The sequence below is a fragment of the Engystomops pustulosus genome, chromosome 7, assembly GCF_040894005.1.
Source record: "Engystomops pustulosus chromosome 7, aEngPut4.maternal, whole genome shotgun sequence".
In the NCBI taxonomy this organism is placed as follows: Eukaryota; Metazoa; Chordata; class Amphibia; order Anura; family Leptodactylidae; genus Engystomops; species Engystomops pustulosus.
In genome coordinates this window covers 100,911,547-100,929,720 of record NC_092417.1, presented here as the reverse complement: position 1 = coordinate 100,929,720, position 18,174 = coordinate 100,911,547, and the positions used below count along the sequence as shown (strand labels likewise).

Here is an 18,174-nt window from a genome sequence, read left to right as displayed (position 1 = left end):
CGCTGAAACCTCTGATCAAACCTTAAGGGAACAATTTATCAATGGACTTGTTGATAGAAATCAAAGGTGTCAACTAAAGATCATCTCTTCTCAACATGCCCAGGCCTCTTTCCTTGAGTTTAAGGAAATTGCCATTGACATATTAGGAGACCGATCACCTACTGGACCGCAGAAAGAGCCTGAATCCGTAGAAATGGAAGAATCTGTTCTCGCTTGCCATCCCACGCAGTCAGCATCACCTACTCCTGCGACTATGGAAGTTACTGGCATAACAGGACCAGTCCCTAATCTGGCGGACACCCTGCATCAAATCCTTGATCGGTTGACCCAGTTGGAAGTAACTGTCTCTGCTATGAGGAGGAAACCTCCAGAGAACCCGGTACGGTCAGCTACTCCTCGTGAATCTCCGACTAAACAGCGCCCAAAAGAAGCGAAGTCGTTAAGCACCTGGAGTCAGAAGAAACCCCGCCAGCGGTGCAGCTACTGCCATAAGTATGGGCATGAAGAGAATGATTGTCGTCAGTTAAACGACAAACCCTTGGAGCTAAGGGACGACCTCCAAGGGAAGAACTTGTAAGTCCCCGAGATGCCAACTGGATGCCCAGGTTCGTGGGGACTCGCCCCATGGTTCATGTAACCATCAACGGAGTTACCCTACCGGCCTTAATTGATACCGGCTCTCAAGTGACCACCCTCCGGAGTGCTGCCTTCGAGAAATGCCGGGGAAAAGCATCCTTAGTCCAGCCTCCCAAGGCTTACTTGAACATTATTGCTACGAACGGAAAACCCGTTCCCATCCGCGGCTACTGGGAGCCCACACTAACCATTGGAGACACTGAGTTAACCAGACAGGGCGTAGTGGTGACACGTGTGCCCGAAAACGGTAACTTCTCCCTGGTACTGGGTACCAATGTCCTCCGCAACTGCTACCCTGAAGTGCTGAAGGCTCTCCACGACTCCCTGCCAACAGTGCCCAACGGTTCCCGGAAGGTAATTCAGGAGACTATGCAGGTTCTAGCGGCGCAACAGAAGTTTGCTGGCCCTAATGGAGAAATCTGCAGAGCCCGGATCAAGGATCCCCAACCTGTCCGCCTTCAACCTGGGACTGAGACGTTAGTATGGTGTCGAGCCTGCATGGGCGTCCAAGGTCAAGACTACCAGGCGATAGTAGAACCTCTACCAGCTGATGAAGACCTGCCCATTCTAGCCGCCAGGAGCCTAGTCACGGTATCCCGAGGACAAGTACCCATTCGACTGCTAAATGTGGGAGACTCCCCAGTGGATCTGAGAAAGTACCAAGCCGTAGCCACTCTCTTCAGCGTCCATCCTGAAGACTTGGTGGAAACCTCTCTGTCTGCCTCCCAGCAGTTGGAACTGAAGCAAAGTGCTGAAGGTGAGCCTGCCGAGCAATCCTGGTGGCTTGAGCTCAATATTGGAGACAACGATTTTACTCCTGCAGACCAAGTACAAGGTGTCCTGGATGTCGTTATGAAGCACCACCGGGCCTTCAGCAAACACCCACTGGATTTTGGGCAGACTACTCTGATCCAACACACCATCCCTACTGGCTCTCATCCTCCTATCAAGGAACGATACCGGCCCATACCTCCAGCCCGCTACCAAGAGGTGAAAAAGCTGGTACAAGAGATGAAGACAGCCAACGTTATCCGGGAGAGTCACAGCCCATGGGCTGCCCCGCTGGTCCTTGTGAAGAAGAAGGATGGAACCCTTCGATTCTGTGTTGACTATAGGAAGATCAACAATATCACCCACAAGGACGCCTATCCTCTGCCTCGAATCGAGGAGTCCCTCGCAGCCCTAGGGTCAGCTGCCTACTTCTCTACCCTGGACCTGACCAGTGGCTACTGGCAAGTGGCCATGGCACCAGAAGACAGAGAGAAGACGGCTTTCACCACCCCAATGGGCCTGTTCGAGTTCAACAACATGCCGTTCGGGCTATGCAACGCCCCAGGCACATTTCAACGGCTGATGGAGAGATGTTTGGGTCATCGCAACTTTGAGACCGTCCTGCTATATTTGGACGACATCATCATCTACTCCAAGACTTATGAAGACCACCTCCACCATCTGGCTGAAGTCTTCCAAATCCTGACCCAACATGGGTTGAAAGTCAAGCCCGCCAAGTGCCACCTGCTACAACCTAGCGTCAAGTACCTGGGACATGTGGTGAGCGCTCATGGAATTGAGCCAGATCCAGAGAAGATTGCAGCTGTCCACGACTGGCCTACCCCATCAACCGTACGGGACATCAAAAGCTTCCTGGGATTTGCCAGTTATTACAGGCGCTTCATCCCGAAGTTTGCCCAGCTGGCGGCTCCCCTGCAAGAGCTTCTAAGGGGCCTGCCAAAAGAGAGCCAACGTGCCCGAGTAGCCATTGAGTGGACGGCCGAACGAGAAGCTGCCTTCCAGATGCTCAAGCAACGGTTGACTGAGCCCCCGGTGTTGGGATATCCAGACTATAGTCTGCCTTTCACCCTATACACTGATGCCAGCAAGCAAGGTCTAGGGGCGGTATTATCCCAGCTCCAAAACGGAACTGAAAGGGTCATAGCCTACGCCAGCCGTTCCCTCCGAGAACCGGAGCAAAACGACCAGAACTACAGTTCCTTCAAGTTGGAGTTTCTGGCGTTAGTCTGGGCTGTGACCGAAAAGTTCAAGGACTACCTAGCTGCATCATCTTTCACTGTCTTCACAGACAATAATCCTTTGGCGCATCTGAACACTGCACGTCTTGGAGCACTGGAACAACGGTGGGCCTCCAGACTTGCCAATTTCAGCTTTACCATCAAGTACCGGGCTGGTAAGACCAATGACAACGCCCACGCTCTGTCCCGTCTCCCTGACCAGTGGGAGGGACCCTCCACGGATGCTCAGTGGGAAGATGTCGAGATGCCAGCATTCTATGCCCGGTTTGTGCGTCAAGATGCCCAGAGAGTTTACTCCCTACCGACAGAGGCAGCGCCAGCTACTCCTCAAGAAGAGTCAGAGCCCCCTGCGGAAAAGGACCTCTGGATGAGTCTTCAGGCTGATAGCCGTGCCATAGGAGAAGTAATGGACTATCTCTCTAGTGGGCGAGTGCCTGAAAGAATCCGGCGCAGAAGAGCTGATGGAGAACTGTCTCAATTGTGGCGCCAGAGAAAGACTCTGAGCATGCACCAGGGTCTGCTAAAGAGAAGAACTCTGGACCCTATCACTTATGACCGGCTGTACCAGATTGTGATTCCCAGGAGGGATGCCAAAATAGTACTGGAAATGTACCATGACCAGTCCGGACACTTTGGCGCTCAGAAGACTGAAGCCACCCTCCGAAGGCGATTCTACTGGGTCAACATGAAGTCCGACATTGAAGCCTGGTGTCGAGAATGCCCAGCCTGCGCCATCGCTCGAGGAGAGCGACACAATCAAAGGGCCCCTCTACGTCCCATTGTGAGCCAACGGCCCTTGGAGATCCTGGCATTGGACCACGTGAAGTTGGAGCCCAGCAGATCCGGTCACAGTTATGCTCTTACTATCATCGACCACTATACCAAATTTGTGGTTGCAGTACCTGTCAGAGACCTGTCTGCAAGGACCACCGCAGCGGCCCTGTGGAAGAGCTTCATCCTCCCCTATGGCTGTCCGGACCAGATCCTTACCGACCAAGGAACAGCATTTGAGTCCCAAGTCTTCCAGGAGCTGTGCACTCTATATGGCTGCAAGAAGCTGAGGACCACAGCCTATCATCCCCAAGGCAACGGGCTTTGTGAAAAGATGAATCAGACTCTAATCAATATGCTGAGGACTCTGATCCCTGCAAAAAGGGCTGACTGGCCAAAACTGTTGCCCGAATTAGTGTACCTGTACAACAATACCACTCATTGCTCCACAGGGTACACCCCGTATTATCTGATGTTCGGGAGACACGGCCATCTCCCTGCGGATATGACCTGGGATATGGAGTCCCCTGATTCCCAGTCTTTACTCCCCCAGACTGACTGGGTTCACGAACACCAGAGGCGCCTGGCGGATGCCAGAGAAGTTGTGGATCTGCGGTTGGAAGAGGCCCGGGAGAAACAAAAAAGGGACTTCGATCGTAATGCCTGTGCTGAGCCTTTTGCCCCAGGAGATCGAGTGTGGCTGCGCAACAACCATCCTACCAGTAAGCTAGATGGGCGTTGGGAGCGTGAGCCATACCTAGTTAGGGACAGTCTCTCCCCTGAAGTCTACGAGATTTCAAGAGGAGACCGTCCACTACTCCGGGTACATAGGAACCGGCTGAAGAGATGTCTTCGTCCTTTTGCCCCTATGCCCACACCTCTCACCTCGACCCCCAACTTACAGACCTCATTGTGTTCACCTACCCCCAGTTTCTTGGAACTTGTGACTGTGCCTCAATTCTGTTTTGTTTCCACTCCAGTAAGAGGTACCTCGGAGAGACCATCATCCCCACCGCAGTCTCCAATACTGCTGCCTGTGGAGGATGATCCGGCTCCACTGTCTACAAGCCCTGAAGCATCAGAGCCAGCTGAGACTCCGACTCCAGCGCCTGAATCAGAGGAGGACGATGAGGAGATTGTTATCTTCTCCCAGCCGGAACTTCGGAGGTCTCAAAGGGAGACAAAAGGTAAAGCTCCTGCGTACCTGCAGGAGTACCAACTGGTGTCACACAGACGGAGGAGGCAGGTACGCTTTTCTGACACCGAAGTACTTACCACCGAAGAAGATACTGAGTAACCCCTGAAGGGCTGTAGCCCACTTCAGATACTGTACATATTGTATATTTATTTCTGTCCTTTCCCCAAAGAGCCAGAGACTTTCCTGAGACTCTTACCCTTATTTATCTCAGTCAAGAGATTTCTTCAAAGGACTCTGTCCCTCTACACTAGAGGAGACCCTTTGCTTCTCAGTGCACTTTTCCCCACATCAAGGGCTGTACCCAGAAGATGGACTTTGTCACTAGAGACCTTCTGTGAGACTTTTGCCAGATACTACCAGGAAAAGTTGCCACTTTATTTATTATCATTTTGCACTTAATGCCTTCCTTTTTAGGTACGGACATTATGTTTGCAGGAAAAGAGACATTTACTATCTTGCTACCCTGAGTAGCCTATCTACTTCTGTAACGTTTGTAACGTTCAAGATGTGTACCCATTGGGCTCCTAAGCCAATGTGATCTTAACCTGTTTGCACACTGTCAGAATATATGCCAGTAGTCTGCATTAACCCTTTCATAGGCTTTACAGGTTGTAGTGTGGCTGTGTCGGACCGTCTTTCTTGTAAAACACTGACCGCTACCTGATCTCTCAAACCGAGGTTTGCACATGGGGGTAGTCCGTAAACTGCGGGTCCTACGGGGACCGGGGGTGTTACAGAGTTAGCACCTGGGTGCCACCCATACATGGGTAAGGATGCCAGTCAGGAGGTACTCGTGTCGCATATGCTAACGCAATGCATATACACATTATATAATTGCCGCCAGGGAAGAAGTGTTGATACAACAAATATACAGGCCTTGGTGCAAGGAGTGGATTACAGGACATGACACCACACCTTTCCTACTGTACAGTTCGGTTTAATGGCGTCAGCGACCAACTGTCATACAGCTATATGTTTTTGTCTCAGTCCGACACCAACCCAGGTGCCTGTCTCCAGGGCCATGGGCGGTTTGTCCCTACACCTCACATAGCCTGCACTTCCCAGAAGTGCCCTTAGCCCCCTCTGTGCCCCAAACCATCTGTAGTCGAGCCGAGGGCGGCTCTTTCAATTGCCCCCGGGGTATGCAACACCCTCGCCGATGCAATGGCGAGGTAGTGTTTGCGAATACGTCCCACCTGCATGTAATTACACTACACAACATGGTTCTGATAGGACATAGGGGTATTGCAGTGGTGAATCCTGCCTGGCAAGGCAGAGGTTAAGTATTTTGTATGATGCAAGATGCTATTGTCCAATGATTTGTGTTACATTCTGTGCTCTGTAAGCTGAGATGTGATTGGAGGAGCAGCCACCACCTGACCAAAGGGAGGTAATAAAACCCCCTGGCCAGGAATGTTCTAAAGATTCTAAGGAACTATTCCAGTATGTCATTCTAGAGAGAAGTCTCTCAGATCTTCAGAGAGATTCCAGTGTAGGAGAATCCTAGTGAGTGAGTGAGTAATCTCAGTCTAGCCCATACCAGAGCAGGAAGAGCCTAGCCCCTGCCTCTGAAGAGTGGAGCATTAGACTAGAGTTAGTGTAGTGAGGAAAAGGGGTATCATCTTACCTTTAAAGGTGATACCTGAAGCCCTACAGGACAAGCTGAAGCTTCCTACCAGGACACAGCTGCCTCCCAGCCTGCCCTCTACATCCAGGCTGGTGAACTATCTCCTGAGGCTTCCTCCAACTCACATCTCAGCACTCCATCATCTACCTGTTAAAGGCACGTTGCTGCGGTTCCTGCCGGTTCAAATAAAGAACTGTAAGTTGTTTTCTTCAACTTCTGTCTCCGTCTGGTCCCTGCTAATACGGCTGCCTTCATCACCGGCACCCTGTCCATCACCCAGAGACTCACACTCGGGACATTAAGGGGTTGCCCCAGGGAGATCCGCTATAGCAGCCTCTCCCTCATCTTTTCTTGCCAACACCACCCTGCTGGAGACCTGCCAGGCTGTAGGACAGCCCTCCGGTTCCCTCGTACCAAGCACCGTGACAATAGCGTGCTTAGGCCGCCACCGCCAGCCACTCCGGTACCGCGGGCCCCGGCTGTCACCAGGCCTCTCACGCCAAAGGGCTAGGCCCCGGTGGGGGATGTTGCATAAGAAGCAGCTCCGGCGCACGGGGGTACGCGCTCAGCATAGATAGATATGGGATGGATAGATAGATATGACTAGATAATAGATAGGATATACATAGATAGATAGGAAGGAGATAGATATTACATAGATGGCTCTGGTGTCATTGGTCAGCAGTATGCGCTTGTGATGAGGTGACAGGAGGAAGTCCCGTAGGATTTTTGTAGGTTTTTTGAGAGCTGGAAACCCTGGTTGCTATGGGCCAAGAGGTAGTAAATGAGGACCGAGAGGCAAAATACTTTGAGGAATAATTCCCAGGGACACCTAGAGCAAATTATATATTTTAGTTTTTTTTTTGCTCAGAATGACACTTTAACACATAATATGCATAGTGCCTGGCTCTCATGTTTTGTCCAGGTAGGAGGGGGGGGGGGGGGTCCTGGTCCAGCAGTGGGTGCACCAAATCCCACACCAGCTTCACACTAACACCCAGCAGGGGGGGGGGGGGGGAATTCTGGTGGCACTATAGTGGAGTCCTTCTCTTCATACACCCTGAGCTTGTACAAATACCAGGCGGATGAGGAGAAGTAAAGAGGGGACATCATCCCCACTAGCTGACTCTGTCAGAAGCAAGCATGTTTTATGCCTCCCAACAAGGTGTACGTCTTCTGAGACATTGTACACTGATTATATGGCACACAGAATAATAAAATAACGTGCACCAGAAAACTTAGATCAATCCCGTCAATCCCCTGCTCTCTGGCCACAGGCCCTGACCACAGGTAACATTCTCTTACTTGGCTTTTTGATGGTACATTTTCTTATACTTATATTGTCATATCAGTGAGTGGCCTGGAGGGGGAGCTGGAGTACCAGGACAGCTTTATCATAGGCTGAGTATTATCCTTGGAAGGTTCTAATGGCTGATTTTGGTTCACATTTTTAAATGTTTTTATTGTGTTTTGTCTTGTGGTGAAGTTTATATTACATAAAGTATTTAATATTTTTGGACCTTTATGTGCTTTGTTTTTCCTACATTACCAGAAAATGTAGATAATGTGCACCAAACTACACGGACAAGTCGCACAGCCTACAGGCACACCTGACAGAGCGCTCTGGAGAAGCATGGTTATAAAAAAAAAACAAAAAAAAAAAAAAAACCCTGTGTGTCTCACGCAAAAAGGAGCTACAGAAGCACCTAGCTAGCCCAAAGAAGCCCCAACTACCACTAAAGATACTGTGCCGCGCTATTTACGCAGCGCACTGAAAAGTGCATCCAGTGCAGAACAACGCTAACAGCGCGTGCGTTTGGGTTCAGAAGGGACAGACAGGAGATGGGGAAAAAAAAAACAGATGAGAAGTGTGATCACAGTATACAGGACGCAGGATGGATCAGATAGGAAGATAGTGTATTAGTGTAACACTAACGCTCTGTTCCTCTCTCCAGCGATACAAAACTAAAATGGTGCCACTGGAGAGCAAGAACGAGCTAAAATCCACTTTTTCGCCCCCAAAACACTGCGGTTGGCCAGTCAGATTTAACTGGCCAGTCACAGTGATCGTCCGGGCAGGACCGATCTGATTGACTGTGTGACCTCGGCAGGAGGTTGACTGTGGTATCTAAGGGCTTAAAGGGCACCTACCACCATAAATCTAAGTATAAAGGTAGATTGGGTGGTAGGTGGATCAATGGGACGTGAGGATAGCCCTTTTAAGGGCTAATCCTCACGTCCCCACACTTTTTTGATAACTTTTATTATCCCTATATTCAAATTTACTTATGCGGCTACTGGGGTGTGGAGTAGCCGCATCTGAGGTTACACAAGGCGGCTACTCCACGCCCCGGTAGCCACTTTACCCCTCCTACTCACCATGTTCGGCGCGCAGCTGCTCGTAGCTGCGCACCCTCGTCCGGCGATCCTGCCGTCTGCGCATGCGCAGAAGAGCAGGCCCGCGCCTGTTTCGGAGCAGTGAGCGCGCAGGCGCGGGCCTGCTCTTCTGCGCACGCGCAGACGGCAGGATCGCCGGACGAGGGCGCGCAGCTCCGCGGAGCTGCGCGCCGAAGATGGGTGAGTGGGAGGTGTAAAGTGGCTACCGGGGCGTGGAGTAGCCGCCTCGTGTAACCTCAGATGCGGCTACTCCACGCCCCAGTAGCCGCATAAGTAAATTTGAATATAGGGATAATAAAAGTTATCAAAAAAGTGTGGGGACGTGAGGATTAGCCCTTAAAAGGGCTATCCTCACGTCCCATTGATCCACCTACCACCCAATCTACCTTTATAGGTAGATTTGTGGTGGTAGGTTCCCTTTAACACCCGGGTCCTGAGCTTTTCTAATCCCGGTCATTCATGTTGGGGCTGGGCTCTGATAACCGCTCGATACTGGCACAAGCCGGACCCAATTTCCCACAAACTTCTGGCACGGCTCCATAGTAAGGTATTGCATCAGAAGTAACATTAAGAGCGCAGTAGAATCCCAATACGGTGGTCATGAAGGTTAAGATTGCATCAAGTTGAACTATCCAGAGAAAAATTACATACAATACCGCCCAATTTTTTCACAGAAAATTGGTCATTTTAGGTTGCATTCACACATAGCATTTACATTGCTCTAGGAAATGTGATACAAAAGCTGAGGAGAAGAGATTGGCCAATTACATTGCTATTGACATTATCGTTAACTCCGTATACTGATCTGTCATTGTGTGGACTTACGAGGAGCAGGAGTGCTTAACAGCGAAAACTACCATCCATATCGTTATCTGCAATGGTCCATACAAAAAGGGCTGCCGCAATAGGAGCACAATGAGAAGCACGCTTGGACATCACTCCAACATTTGGAAAGTGCTGCCGAATAGAGGTTAGTCCATTATATGAACCATACATTCAGACTGCGACACAGTAGGCTCTCTGCACCTAAGATTTGTATGCTATATATACACACACACACTCACCGGCCACTTTATTAGGTACACCATGCTAGTAACGGGTTGGACCCCCTTTTGCCTTCAGAACTGCCTCAATTCTTCGTGGCATAGATTCAACAAGGTGCTGGAAGCATTCCTCAGAGATTTTGGTCCATATTGACATGATGGCATCACACAGTTGCCGCAGATTTGTTGGCTGCACATCCATGATGCGAATCTCCTGTTCCACCACATCCCAAAGATGCTCTATTGGATTGAGATCTGGTGACTGTGGAGGCCATTTGAGTACAGTGAACTCATTGTCATGTTCAAGAAACCAGTCTGAGATGATTCCAGCTTTATGACATGGCGCATTATCCTGCTGAAAGTAGCCATCAGATGTTGGGTACATTGTGGTCATAAAGGGATAGACATGGTCAGCAACAATACTCAGGTAGGCTGTGGCGTTGCAACGATGCTCAATTGGTACCAAGGGGCCCAAAGAGTGCCAAGAAAATATTCCCCACACCATGACGACACCACCACCACCAGCCTGTACCGTTGATACAAGGCAGGATGGATCCATGCTTTCATGTTGTTGACGCCAAATTCTGACCCTACCATCCGAATGTCGCAGCAGAAATCAAGACTCATCAGACCAGGCAACGTTTTTCCAATCTTCTACTGTCCAATTTCGATGAGCTTGTGCAAATTGTAGCCTCAGTTTCCTGTTCTTAGCTGAAAGGAGTGGCAACTGGTGTGGTCTTCTGCTGCTGTAGCCCATCTGCCTTAAAGTTCGACATACTGTGCGTTCAGAGATGCTCTTCTGCCTACCTTGGTTGTAATGGGTGGCGATTTGAGTCACTGTTGCCTTTCTATCAGCTCAAACCAGTCTGCCCATTCTCCTCTGACCTCAACAAGGCATTTCCGCCCACAGAACTGCCGCTCACTGGATGTTTTTTCTTTTTCGGACCACTCTCTAAACCCTAGAGATGGTTGTGCGTGAAAATCCCAGTAGATCAGCAGTTTCTGAAATACTCAGACCAGCCCTTCTGGCACCAACAACCATGCCATGTTCAAAGGCACTCAAATCACCTTTCTTCCCCATACTGATGCTCGGTTTGAACTGCAGGAGATTGTCTTGACCATGTCTACATGCCTAAATGCACTGAGTTGCCGCCATGTGATTGGCTGATTAGAAATTAAGTGTCAACGAGCAGTTGGACAGGTGTACCTAATAAAGTGGCCGGTGAGTGTATAACCTTGTCAGCGCAGGTACTTAGTAAAAAATTCTTTAAGCATTATCGTTAACACATGTAAAAGGTGAAGAATAAAAAAAATGATGTCTTTTAGGACCTTCATAAAGGGGCGCTCTTTCTAAGCGATGTCATGGCAGTTGGGAACGTGCCTTAATAGACCATTACAAGCGCTCAATAGGTCATCAAGATCTTCTTCCTGAAGCATCTTTTATTAAAGTGATGTTCCCGCTCCAGCAGCAGCGAAAACTGTGTAAATGTTATTACACAGCCAACACAAGTTGTGTGTGTACATATTTATTTTACATAAAAGAGGAATTCTCTAAAACATGTGTGGAAATGAAGGCTTATGGCACGGATGTCAAACACATGGCTCGTCCCCTATTCTGCGCTTGTCGGGAGTGCACAAGAGACAGAATCTTACACTCGCCTTGCCTCACTACCACGCAGCAGCGCCAGCAGCCATCTTCTTCCTTCAGCTAGTGCCTGAACACGCCAGATCTGAAGCCGGCACACGTCATGATGTCTTCACATGTTCTGGCTTCAGAGCCGGTGCGTACAGGGGACGCAAGCTGAAGAAAATGGCTTCTGGTGCTATTTCGTGGGGGTGAGGCAAGGTGAGTAAATTTTTTTTTTCACACTGGGAATGAGGAGTGGCTGCCGGGGGCACTGTTGCTACTGGAGGAGGGCAGCTTCTGGGTGGTGGGGCAGCGTGGCTAAAGGAGGCACTGTGACTGCTAGGGAGGCACAATCACTGGGGTACTGTAATTGCTGGGGGGCAAGGTGGCTTCTGGGGCACTATGACTGCTTGAGAGGGGGGCTGTGGCTACTGGTGGCAGTGTGGATAATGGGGGCTACACGGGTACAGCAATGGCTGGGGCAGTGACTACCGGGGGGGGGGGGGGCTGCGGAATCGGAGGGCTTTGGGGCAGTGTGGCTAATTGCTGACTCCTGGAGGGGAGGGGGGGGGGGTAAGTTGCATTGTGTCTACTGGGAGGAATATGACAGTGTGGCTGTTGGGTCTGGGTACTGTGGCTGCTGGGACAGTTCAGTTTTGCGGTTTCCTGCAAATAGCTGACTGTAATGGTAATTCTGTGCAAATTTAACTACTCAACTATAAAGTCTATATATTTATACAGTAATAAAATGCCAGTCAATCCCTTTAAGGAAACCACAAGTTTGACACCGCTGGCTTATGGGAAATCTAGCATTAAAATCAAGTGTGATAAACCAGGGACACTTACTCATAGATCCAACCACGGGGACTGTAGTTATCTGTTCTCTATGGTCTCTGGTTAGAACCCCCCAGCTCTTCTGGTTCATTAGCAGAAAATTAAAAGTTTATTTTCGAAGGAAGAAGAACAAGGACAACAAATAAATGATTACCACAGTCCCAGTACCTGGATCTGTCCCTGGTTTATCATGATGGATTCTGATTGTAAATTTCCTTTGATATCCATTTAGATTGAGAGCACTATTCCAGTACATTAAAGAGGGGTTTGCCAAGACTACCTTAACTAGGACCCACAGAATAGGAGGCACCAGCATCCCTGGTCATTCTCTATATATCTTATGTATTAATACCAGTCAGAGCATAATGAGCAGCTACAAGAAACATCTTCACCAGATCATTTATGGACGACACTTTCCCTACTCATGTACAAATGTTAAATGAAAGACAGAGACCTGGATATTTTTGTTTAATTTATTTATGAACATTATCTCTGAGGGACAAGAGCATTTCTGGCCTTCGTTCTGTACATGCAATTGTAGAAAATAACATTTTATTTTTACTGTGTTTTCTGCAGGAAGTTGTATACAGCTGAATGATTGAACCGCAAAAGGGCAGCGCAGTGCAAAGGCAGCACCAGCACTGCCAAAACAATATGTACACAAACAAGTGGAAAATAAAAAGAATAAAAAAATTACATTGTTACATTTACCAAGAACGCAATCTGGCTGCTGCAGCAATCCACACACTGTACGTAAGTGAATTGTAACAAAGGGTGTGGAGCGACCTGCTAGCTCGATATTTACACATATGTACAATGTCTCCTAGAACCATTACATGAGGGAAATTTACAATCTGCTGAGACATGAATCAACATACCACAGGTGAGAGAAAAATAAATAGTTGCTACTTTACGTTCTTATTGTGAAACTCTTGCCCTGGAATTGGAAAAAGTTAACATGGAAAGGGGGAAAAAAAATATCCTATTTTGAAAAGACATTCAATATAAAAACCCCAAAACATTGAACATTTAAAATGTTGTTAAAATGTTAAAAAAAACAAAAAACAAACCAACCATGAAGCTGGAGATTGAAAGCACGAGAACAGTAAAGAAAGAAGCTCCCAGCTTATACCATAACATAAAACGCATTTGTTACCTACATACACAGAAAAATGATGCTACTTGTGTTGGAATACGATTCGTCTTGGTAACTGTTTGGAATATGGGTGCAGTCTAAAGAATAGAACATGGAATTTTTATGTAAATTCAATAAAATTTGCTGATAGACATTTTACAAAGTTTTTGCCAAGCAGCAAATCTACTTTGCAGAGATCCTGTTATTTGCATCAGACTTAACTAGGGATATGTCGCCTGGAAACAGCACTTGCAGTACTTAGGCAGTGTGTCCCTTTAATAGGGAACATGTCACCAGCTTTTACCCCATTAAATGACCAGCCCCATCAGGTAAGGTATGAAATGTCCTTTCTAATATCCTCACTTATGTGAAATCTCTCCTGTCCTGAGAAAATGAGCAGAGTGGAGTCGGACTTTCCTCCCAACAAGAGACAAGAGGCTGCAGGAGGAAAGTCGCTTCAGACTCTCTTCGGTTCCATAGGACAAGGAGCCGTGCCTTTGGTGCCATATTTAAAATAAGAATCTCATCTTTAGGGTTTGTGGTGTACAGAACCGGAGATGCAGGCATTTGAAGTGATGGTTCTCTTGCAGCCTCTAAACTCACATATCAGGCAAAATTTGACTCTTCTCTACTCATTTTCACATGACCTTGGGTGCGAATTCACATAAGAAATTTCATACCCTACCTGTGGAGCCTAGTTGTTGATGGAGTAATACCTGGTGATTGAGTTCCTGTAATGTCTCGTCTGTTCAGCCCAAGATAGTTTGTTAGTACACACAATATGGTCACACCATTCATCATCAACATTTAGATAATTTGCATGTTGATTGGAAGAACTTGTATCTGGTTTATGCTGAATATACTTAATTCCCATTGTTATCTGACTCTGAAGAGAAAAAAGGAGGAATTCTGCTTAAAGCTCCCCATATAGTGTTCACCTAGGCTGTCACTATAGAAAGAATTTTGTAACTTTAGAATGAACAACAAGTCCAACAATAAAAAACAGAATTCCCCCTCTTCCTTGCACACTCGGCTTTGCAGTGGGTTTGCAGCGAGCGCCTTCTAGGTTCAGATGCCCCCCATCCCCCCAATGAATGGAATACGTCTAAAATATATTGTCCTCGACAAAAAACTTTGAGGTTTTAACATACTACCATTACAGGTGAAGATGGGTGTAGACACAGATATTCCAGGGCTTTAGCATGCCTACCAATACCAGCTCAGACAGCATGAAGTCCCTGGAAAGCCATGTTCAGTGCATCTTTCATGAATGAACCTGTACCTGCAGTCTGGGATTCAAATGGAAACAGCCTTGGGCTTAGCAAATTTACAAACCCCGAAAACACAAGAATTAAAGTAGAACCGGGGAGTCAATTCAGGAAAAGAAACCGCTAATTAAAGCAAAAGTCCCTTACAGTCTGCACAAATAGTCAACATATAGAATAACACATAGCTTATGACCAAGAGGCTACAAAACCCGCTGCCTGGATTTTATGACTCCATAAAAATGACATGCAGTGATGATCTGAAGCAGCATCTGCTATCCTGCCTAATAGTGCAGTAAAACAGTGAGTGCCACACTGAACATGCAGCAGGTAGATGACCGCAGGCGGTTTAAAAGGCCGACTACTTCTTGCATTGAAAGTCGGAAATAAAAACATATATTCTAGTTCCAATAGATTTCAACATGTAACCATTGAATAAAGTTGTGAACAAGCTTTTCCGGTCTCTTCCCTGTAAAAGGTCAATACCCCTTCAAACATTCCTACCACTTGCTTGTGAGTATGCAGTACAATACCTAATGGGAACCAGTGCTATACTGCACTATACTTCGCCACAGCAGTCACATAACATCTGGGTAAAGCTGGTGACAAAACCCCTGGTGTTTTTAGATAGCTCCACTAGCACTACACGTACTTCCACAACCGATTACTAAAAATGTGCTAAAGCAGAACTTACATCATACTAACCAGCTGCAGCATAGGATTAAACCTGCTAGGAGTACCAAAAAAATAGAAAAACTAAACCAAAGAGTATCCACCAAATCGGCTGACCAAAGATTTACATCAAGGCTCTGAAATGTCCCTACTTAAAGGAACTGTGCGTGTACTCGAGTGCCTTCTGCAGAACTTGACGTGTATACCCCTGCCAGGTGTGCAAAACTGGATCTGCCAGGCATGAACAAAATCTAAAAAGTTTCTCAAAGGAGACAAAAGTAGCGAAATACTGAACAGAACTTTTTTTTTGGCCCATCTGTCGCCCAAACTCCCAGAATCTGTCTCTTCAGAGAAGTGCTGCCTATGGTGAACTATATTACAAAGGTTTTTTAAAGTCATTTATTTCTTTACACAAAACTGAAAGTGATGTTACAGTACATAAGTTATTTACAACTGTGCAGTAATGTGTTTGCAAAATAATTTATCTAGAAGGCAGCAAAGTACATAGGGTAATGTGTATAAAAACTGTACATAATTTACCAGATACTTTTTTTTTGTCTTTTTATACATATAGGAGTATTGGCTCTGTAGTGTTTCAAGTTAAGTTCTCCAACAAGAGAAACAAAATGCCCAAGGTTAAAAGATGTTAAGAAGGGGGAGGAAAGTGACAAAAATTGAGCGTTGTTAGTCTCGTAAAATGAGAATTCTGAATCACCAAGGCTTGGCAAGGTTGGATTGAAAAACAGTTGAAATCCTAAACCAGTATGAACATGATGCAGAATCTGCAAGTACATGGGACTGGAAAAAAAAATCCTAAAGGTTAAAAGTAACTGGCCGACCCTATTCAGCATCAGAGGCCCGGCAATTTAAAGGCTGACGTGAGGTAGTCAGCGGCTGAAGGCGATTCTAATTTCTTGTCACAATGACAAGATGGAACAAAATAAAAAGGCAGGGGGCAGGGAAGTCAAATAAAATGCTCTCATTAAAAGTCCAAACACAAGTAGATCTGCATCTGCAAAAAATAACCATGGAGGGAGGGTTCATCTTTCTCCACTGAATCTCTACGACATCTGTGAAGCACAACAGAGCAGATGGCAGCTGTGTATAACGGCAATGCACGAGGCATCCTTGATCCCTTGCTCCCCCTCCCGGTCACTCCGCCTGTGCATTCTCCATCCACGGAAACCCACTCCGACTGCTACCGAGTGGAGTGGTCGGTTTAAGCCGTGAAGAAGCTGTGCAATTCCTTAAAGGGGGCTTCCACATTAGTTATCAAAATGCTTCCTCCTCTAGTAAGCAGTGGATTCATCAGCAAGCAAAAAAATGCAAGTGAAGTCCGAGCTCCTCTAAGCCAAGGGGGCCGGCCCTTGCCAGTTTTGACTTAAAGAAAAATAAAAATTAAAAAAAAAATAATAATCTCAGGGAGTCCGCCTTGTCATGCTGGCAAGAGCACAAAGTCATCATTAACATCCACCATTGGCACATAGAAAGAGGGAACTTCATTGACGCACAAGGACTTGTGGCTTGTTGGGTCCAGCTCCTGCATCTTTAGCTGCCACTCCATCCTCTGCACTGCATTCAAGGCTGCTGCTTCATGCTGCTGTCTCATTAACACACAAGTCTGCAAAAAATAAAAAAACACAAAAAAACAAAGTTTAGCATGGAAAGCACCTAATCAGTAAAGTGCGGTGAAATAGGATACCGCTATATAAAGATTTATCTAACCCCTTAATGCTATAACCCTTTCCCATTTTAAGCATTTGAGCTTATTACTTGTGAAACAAACTACCGGCGGTCTCCTACTTATGGACATCCGACTTACAGATGACCCCTAGGTAAAGACTGACCCCTCTGGTGAAGCACAAAAAAATTGTCTGGATCTACAATTATAAAACATACAGTTTCGACTTGCATACAAATTCAACTTAAGAATAAACCGATGGACCCCATCTTGTACATAACCTGAGACCGCCTGTACTTCCTACTGGAAGCATTTAAGATGCCATAAAAGCTGGAAAAATTCCAAAAGAGGTGGCAAAAGTGCAGGCTTTGTTATGACAACTTTAAACATGTTAAATATAAAAATCCCCTTTATCATGGAATAACGCAGCCTCAAACTTATAGCTTGTGTTATACTATAAAGTAGTAAGCAGCTCCTAGTGCCGAATTTCTGGGTGACAGGCCCTCTAAGGTTTTCGGCACATCGGTTGACAAACAAACCCTGTTTGTGGTCTATGTCATCAGCCACACACCTGCCAGGAATGCCCAAGCCACAAACAGGGTCAGGAATCAGGCCTGCTGCACGTATGATGTAGAATATAAATGTCCATTGAAATACATGCACTAGCCACTGAATAAAGCTAGCACATGCCTAAGTACAATGTACGTGTGCATTAAAGGAAATCTACCAACTGGGTGAAGGATTGTAAACCAAGCACACTTACATGCTGGTGTGTGTCCCCTCTGGCAGGAACCTCAGCAGGAGCGCATTTGCATAATTTTTAAAAAACCTCTTGTGAAAACAAGGGCATAAGGAGCTAAAAGAAGAGCTGACCCAGGCAGAGAGAACACACACCAGTATGTGAGCCAGTTTTTCACCAGTTAAAGGGGTTTTGGGACTCCAGGCTGGTCATATGATCATCAACCTTTACCCGATTCACTCCTCTGCCTGTGCTCTTGTACATTGTGAAGCTAACAGACTGCCCCCCCCCCCTTCTCAGTTTATGGCCAAGGAAGAAAACAGAGGCGAAATAACATTTTTCTGCGAGACATAACACAGATATACAGAAGGAAGTCAGGAGGGGAAACCTGAGGATGAGAACTTGCGCCAGAAGTGAATTAAGTACCAAGTTAAAAAAAAAATTTCAGATACCCATTCCCATTCAAAAAGTACAGGAGTTCTGAAGAAGCATTCGAATGGAGCCGCAGAAGGCAAGCTC

At 46.9% G+C, this 18,174-nt stretch overlaps 1 protein-coding gene across 6 annotated transcripts in view; it reads right to left on the bottom strand.

Moving 5' to 3' along the window:
* Window positions 1–12,622: 12,622 nt before the first annotated feature.
* The window catches only part of ANKRD11 (ankyrin repeat domain containing 11), a 211,237-nt gene continuing 205,685 nt past the window's right edge, over window positions 12,623–18,174 (bottom strand). For all 6 annotated transcript variants that reach the window (XM_072117443.1, XM_072117439.1, XM_072117442.1 and 3 more), the window contains one exon: window positions 12,623–16,856. In XM_072117443.1, the coding sequence (XP_071973544.1) occupies window positions 16,671–16,856 (186 nt within the window). In that variant the 3' untranslated portion in view covers window positions 12,623–16,670. The remainder of the gene's footprint in view (window positions 16,857–18,174) is intronic.